The sequence below is a fragment of the Acartia tonsa genome, chromosome 9 (assembly GCF_053477335.1).
Source record: "Acartia tonsa isolate MP-2025a chromosome 9, ASM5347733v1, whole genome shotgun sequence".
Classification (NCBI taxonomy): Eukaryota; Metazoa; Arthropoda; class Copepoda; order Calanoida; family Acartiidae; genus Acartia; species Acartia tonsa.
Window position 1 is genome coordinate 2,280,536 of NC_137268.1, and position 7,575 is coordinate 2,288,110.

At 33.6% G+C, this 7,575-nt stretch overlaps 1 protein-coding gene across 1 annotated transcript; it reads left to right on the forward strand.

The window, feature by feature from the left end:
- The first annotated feature begins 3,551 nt into the window (after window positions 1-3,551).
- On the forward strand, window positions 3,552-6,256 carry LOC145328002 (uncharacterized). The gene is made up of 2 exons (XM_080171535.1): window positions 3,552-4,097; window positions 4,607-6,256. Exons 1-2 carry the CDS (start codon window positions 3,980-3,982, stop codon window positions 5,917-5,919), a joined length of 1,431 nt encoding a protein of 476 aa, XP_080027661.1. The 5' UTR covers window positions 3,552-3,979; the 3' UTR covers window positions 5,920-6,256.
- Window positions 6,257-7,575: the final 1,319 nt, after the last annotated feature.

A 7,575-nucleotide genomic window follows, 5' to 3' on the forward strand; every position in this document is an offset into this window, starting at 1 on the left:
AAAAAAAATATAACAAATTTTAAATACCCTATCATTTTGTTTTAAGTCTGTTAAAATCCAAAATATACAAAGTAAACGTATATACTTCTTATATGCTATGCCTTTAAAATTATGCCACATTGATATAGGAATTAACAGATCAAATACAAAAGATTTACTTTGTCCATTTAAAATAAATTTGTTATAATCAATAATATAAAATATTGATAGATTTATTACCTTAGATGGTAAATCAGACACTATAAACAGTCCAACTTAAAAAGGAATGTCTAGCAGACGGTTTTTTGTTTATATACCAATCCATAACGAAGTTTTACTGTTGGTGTAGAATTTTTATACAATAATGAGGTCAGATTGTTACTACACTGTGTTCCAATTGGTTAAAATACATAATTGATCATCTAGACTTTCCATATTTATTGTCAATTTAAGGGCTCCAGGTTAAACAGATTGATCATCAACATTTACTTTCCTAGTTGCTTTGATGAAATAATGGATGTAGAATATACGTGGATATTATGACAGGGGAAAAATTGTCGTTAATCTAGGTGACTTACATGGACTTTTTTCATTAGTCAGTTCGTTCATCCAGTAGGATAGGATGGGATGGGGAGGGAAACGTTATTTTAGCCAGCTACAAGTTTCATTTTATTATATTAAGAAACATGAAAATCTGGTGTAACATCCAGGTAATAATATATCCATTGATGAAATCAATATGTTTTAATTAAAATTTCACTTGTTTGTATTTGTTTTATTTTGTAAGCTAGCTTACTATGAAAGCTCACGGACAAATTCATTAGTAAATTAACAAAAGTTGGATTTTTTAGAATAAATAAGGGAGTGTAGGAACTTTTGATTTTTAATTAAAACTGGTTCGTTTGGCTCAAAAACTTTTTAATACTCAAAAGAGGTAATTGTGTTTATTATAATTGGGCGGTACATAAATTTCATATCTAATGTCTTGTCGCTTTAGATTGCTTCAATACGTCAACCTGTAATTAGTTGAGGAAACCCCTGCCGTAGAAAAGTAGAGTAAAACATGCCCCAACACTAATAAGAAACCTTTAATGATCTTAAAAGATCAAAGACAGATAAACTACCGACAAATTTATAAATAAAGACTTATATTAAAAATTAAATTATAGACAAATTAAATTCTTCATTTATTTCTGATGAATAGGAAAACTTTTATGTTTTCATTTCCATGTTGAATTCTATTGTATCAGCTGCTATTTATAATAACAATGGTTTCTTCAGTAATTAAAATCATTTACATTACATATGTTATTTGTTTTAAGTCTATACGTAACTTATTTTGTTAAATTAGGCATATTAGAATTGTCCTATCGATTTCAACTTTTGTATGATTATTTCTACAACAGTTGGGATAAGCATATCAACTACTAGAAAGTCAGTACGTTCATTTTAAACTTTTTTGACTAAAAATTTGTTTAGAAAAATTATTCTATTCATCTTATTTTTGGAACAATGATTTCTGGGAAAATAAGGCAAAATATTTTAAGGATAGCATCTCTCTAATCAAGTCCTAAAAATGTGAGTTTGCCCTAAAACAATTTATCAATTTTCAAAAAAAAATTCGAATTTTGTGATATTTTTAAATCAATATTTTGCAATTATATTTTGAGATTCTACAGGAGTTAATGTTCGTTTGTCCTTTCGTTTGATTTTAGAGCTTTGCTTCTATGTATGTTCTCATCTTTTTGTAAACATATAACTTTTTTTTAATATAATACCCCAAAAAAAAACATAAATATGCCCTTGACCAACATTAGACTATCCTAAAACTGGTTGAACAATCAGAAGGGCCGTTTACGAGATCATAGCGGACAGAAATGAGTTATATTCTGGATGCTTGTTGGTATAGAGAATCTTCAAACTAAATTCTAAATATCTATCTTGAATAGTTGTTGAGAAAACCACACCATACCATCAAACTGTGAGATCTTTTGTTACCAACACCCATGATACAGTGTATTGTTGTGTTACTATGTATATTATTTAAAAATATTTATATATTTTATATTTTTATCATTTATATATCAGAATTCGCAAATATATTCTTTAATTGTTCATTCATGACTTTCAGTTTTATACATTTTCTACTTTTTATCAGAGCTAAAAAATTAAAGAGGGTGAGAGAGAGAGAGAGAGAGAGAGCTAGAGAGAGTGAGAGAGAGTGAGAGAGATAGCTAGATAGAGAGAGAGATTAAGAAATGACCTTAATATAAAAGTAGAGAAGATAAATAGAGAAATAGAAGGGAAAGAGAGAGAGAGAGAGAGAGAGAGAGAGAGGGGGGGGTGGGGGATTTGCCGCCAAAATTGGCCAAGGGCTGAATCTATTAGAGAGTATCAAAATAGCTATAATTGTTGATTTACACTAGCTTTATGTAATTTGCAGGAAGGAAGGCGATATTGGATTATAGATTATACTGGTACCCAAAGTTTTATCTAACGTTATCACATTTGTTGGCTCAAAATTTGGGATCCTTTAATTAAATTTTGGTTGTTTTTTTCAAACCAATAGTGGCCAAACCTGTCAACCAATAATTTTAATCTTCAGAAGAGTTAATTTTATTTTTTCAAATACTTTTAACTATGATTTCAAAAAAAATTTGAGGAGGGAGTATATTTTTTCCAGGACCTTGGAGAAGTTTCACTGAAAAGGAAATCAATATTTGGTCAGCGGTTAGCGAGATCCTTTGGTACACGTAGACTCACTAACATTCTGTTTCTTTTATATAAGGAAAATAACACTATGAAAAATGAAAAGCAAAAATAAAAACTGTTGTATTCTAAAAATAAATCCGTGAATTTTTTGCAACACGCTACTGATTATAGTATAAGTTATACGGGGAGGGGAATATCAAGAGGAATGGGAAGGGAAGAGAAAAAGGGGAATGCAGAATGATATCTCCGGAACTGCACGAAGGCCCCTCTTTCCTTCCTTCCTTCCTTCCTTCCGTCCCCTCATACAGCTCCATACCCCTAATATTCCCCAACAACGTGTGGGATGAAGGGAATATTTACAAGAAAGGGGAAAGTAAATTTCAGGGAATTCCCCCTATATTGACATTCTTACATTATTGTAAAAAAAAACTTTAAAAGTATTATTTTCTGGGAATATTGTACCAAAGGACTACCTTCATATGCCTTCATCTTTTGCTTTCAGCTATTCCAAATAATGTTTCCTATTAAACTATAAATTTGTTTTTTGTTTTTATTGCTTCAAATTGCTTTTTGCATTGATTAAAATCTCGTTAGAATCCATTTTTGTAGAATGTATATGAAAATTTAACAAGGAATTATATTTGGAGATTAAAGTTTTTCTCATAGTTTAATTATTTGAAACTAAATTCTTTCTAAATTTTTTGTATCAAGTTTAAAATTGGCGGATTTTTTTTGTCGTTTGCGTGCACACCTCCGGTCCGTCTCCGGGGTCCGCCGGAAGCTGAGCGCATCAGACGGAGAATCACACACACACCCAAAATAATCCAACCCCCTACACACACACAGAGGACAGTCAGTCAACTACGAGGGCTCTCTTCCGGTGGTTGCAAGCCTTCTCTCTTTCCTCGTGCCCTTACAAAAATTCTCCGTCGCCCCCCCTCTATTTCTGCTGATCGCCCCTCTGGGAGATATTGCGAGCCTTAGTCAAAGTTTCTTTTGGCAGAGTGAGAGTGTACATACACATACCCAAGATATAATCCCAAGGAAGGAAGGAAGCAGTATGCATTTCCGGGAAGCAACAACCAGAACTACAACTACATAAACCACAGCCGCACATCTTTTTACAACAACTTGCAACAGCATTAATTATTATCTTAAACCTAGATAACAAAACATTATCGCTTAGGTTAAAGTAACTATAATCTTAAAGTGTTTAGAATAATCTGTGATTCTAACATCAAAACAATTTTATGAATAACACAAAATTGTGAAATCTCATAAAACAAATATGATCTACAGAAATAGCAGTCTTTCAGCGGGCACAGGTCAATCTGGAAGCTCCAGAAAAGGTGGATCCTGGACAGATCCTGCTAATTATTCCCTCAAACATGAACTTCAAAATCACGGTAAGAACTTTATTTTTATTGTTGATCTATAAAGCTTAAAACAGGGAAAAGTATGAACATTTATAATTAAATAAAATCTACTAATTTTTCTTTAAGTATAGAAGCAAATAATAAGCATATAATAATTGAAATGAAAAAATAAATTATTTATAATAAAATTCTAATCAAAGTTTAGAATTAGTCTTTCTCTTTCTATTTTACTTTTAAAACAATATTTTAATCCAAGTAAAACAAAATTGACAATAGATATTTTAAAAATCTATAGCTACTGAAAATAATTTCAGATTTACACACTCAAAATTTTCTAAAATCTCAGTATAGAAATATTTTATGGTAAAACAACATTTTTTACTTCATTCTTAAATGAAATCTTTAAGAAGATAATAATATAGTAAGTTAAAAATAAAGTTGAAGTAAAAAAACTTTGTTTTACTAAAAAAAAGTCGAGCTCCAAATTATAACAACATAGATAACTTTAAAAGTAAACTTATGAAACTTTTCTTTTTCAGACCCGTATACGAGCATGTTGACCGCAAGTCAAGCCAGCCTCGCTGTTGCCGCAAGTCATGCTCATGCCGCCGTCGCAGCTGCACAATCAACCCCCACCGGACAAATTCAACTGTGGCAGTTTCTGCTGGAATTGTTGGCCGATACCGCCAATATCGCCATCATATCATGGGAAGGAACCGCCGGCGAATTCAAGCTCTCGGATCCCGACGAAGTTGCTCGGAAGTGGGGCGAACGCAAGTCGAAACCGAACATGAATTATGACAAGATGTCGCGCGCGCTGCGATATTATTATGACAAAAACATAATGAAAAAGGTGCATGGTAAAAGGTACACATACAAGTTTGATTTCCATGCACTTATGCAGCTGTGCCAAGGTCTTGATCCTAGTTTGTCCGCCGTTGGCGGCTATAAGTATGCAACTGACTTCAGCGGACTGTTCAACACTGCTAGCCCATACGGCGGCAGTGGGTTTCACCAAAGTTCCGCCGGTAGCTACGCCCGGTTGCCATTTCTACCGCCACCGCCAGCCGTAAGCTCACCAACCGCTTCCAACCCCACATACAATCCGCCATTCACCGCATATTCAGCCGCATCCCCGGCCTACGCGGCCTGGAACACCCCCAGCTACTCGTCTGTAATGTCGAGCATGTATGGAACCTCCCCCGCCAACACACAATCAATGTACGACACGTACACAAACAGCATGATAATGGCTCGTGACATAAGTGCACAGAATAATAATAATTCTGGCCACACCAGCAGCAGCCTCGAGGCTTTAAAGAATCTTGACTACAATTCTACCTCCAATATTCTTCCATCTCCACCAAAATTGCAATACGAAGGATTGTCGGCGAATAAAATGGAGAACGGCGGAGTTCCGGCGTCTCCATCGCCACCCTGCCGATCAACAGACGCACATCTCAGAAGTCCCGGCTTGGAGCATAATAATAACAGATTGGCTACCAGAATTAATTCTACTGAAACTGTTACAACATTGAAAAAAGAAAATGGACTGTATAATGGCGGCAATAGTCAGCAGCTGTCAGCAACAGAAAACATGCTGCCACTACTCACGTCTTTTGACGGCAGCAGGGCTCGCAGCAATGGCAGTATCAACGGCGAATTAGACTACTCTAACACACCAAGCCCACAAGATGCGACCACATCAAACCGCCAATATGGCGGCAGTGGTTTTTATAATTTTGGCGCCAAAGACACTTCGGCAGCGGCTGCCGCAGCTGCGCATCATCATTATGCCACAGCAGCTGCCGCACACCATTGGTTGAATCCAAGTAACGTGGCAATATCATGAACAATCTCATTGGTCAAACTGTTTTCTTAATTTGAAATTTATCTTTAATTTGAAAAATCATTTCTAGTCAATTTCAAGTCAAATAAATTTACATCAATAATTATAAATTTACAAAAATGAGCATTACCTGAATTTAAAATTAATTTGTATAATTATTTATATTGCAATTTTTTTCTATAAAATTATGTTAAAATTGTTATATTCTGTGAAATATTTTACGTAAATTTACAATTTTCCTAAATTGTAGTAGCGCAGCTACTCTATAAATATTTGCTAATAATTGATATAATTTTGTAAGACTGTTTCTAACGTTGCCAAATAAATCTATATAAATTGATTTAAGTTTACTGTTATTCGCAGGATTGTCATATATTTCATATACAAACAAGGATGACAACATCCATAAAAGCGAAGCTCTGAAACGGTAGGACAAACGAACATTAACACTTGTAGAGTATCAGAACTAAATAATCATAATATAGATGTATAAGATCGAAACAAATTGTAAGATAATTTGTTGAAAAACTGCTTAAATAAATGATATTGTTTAAGGACATACTGACGTTATTAGGACTTGATTATAGAGATGCTTCGCTTATAACATTGTACTTTGTTGTCCTAGGAATCAGTATTCCAAAAATCAGCACAATCGGATAATTATATCACATAAAAATTTGTTGAAAAAAAAGTTAAAAATCAACATAATTAAAATGGACGTACGGACATTCTGGAAACTATTATTGAGTTGCTACGCTTTTTGAGTGGTACCTAACTACTTACTACAGGAATCACCATGCAAAGTTTGGACTCGATAGGACAATTCTAACTTGTTTAAATTAACGAAAAGAGTTAACTGTTTGTGACGTACGGACGAATGGACCAACCTTCATTATAAGAAAGCTTCGATTTTAATAAAACTAAGCTTGATTTTCGAATATTTAGAAAGGGAAAAAATATTATTTTTTTAATCCAGCAGATGCATCGGGCATAAGGTACATAAAAAATAGTCTAAAACCATCCCCGTACCTAAGCAAAGCTTTTCTAAAATGAAGAATCTATCAAGTTAGGGGGTTTTGAAAACCTCAACCGACCAACAAGAAACCTTAAAATTGCAAATAATTTGGTAACCCCATGGATGTAGAAAATATTATGACAAGAGAAAAATTGTCATTAATTTAGGTTGCTACCATGAACATTATTTATTGGTCAGTTTGTTCATTCACTATAAGGGGAGGGGATGGAGTGTAAAGGGGGGGGGGTCGAACATTATCTTGCCTCGCTACAAGTTTCACTTTATTAGAGTACTCGATAATCTGGTGTAAGATCCAAGTATTAACAATTTTTTGTCGAATGCTTTGCTAAATTCAAACTGACATAAATATTATTATGTACAATAAGAGATATAAGTTTTCATTACTACAAAGTACATATTGCCTTTTTATGTGTTAAATAAGAAACATTAGTCATAGTTTAAATGCTAAAATTTAAATACCTCACTTCTTTCCCTTTTTATTATGCAAAATTACCCCCCCCCCCCCACTCGTTCCTTACCTCCACTGCAAGAAAAAAATCATCTTTTGTTTTTAATAAACAGTATAGAATTTATGCTCATTAAAGCATCATGTATTTTTATTTATCTAACTGAAGATTGTTCTT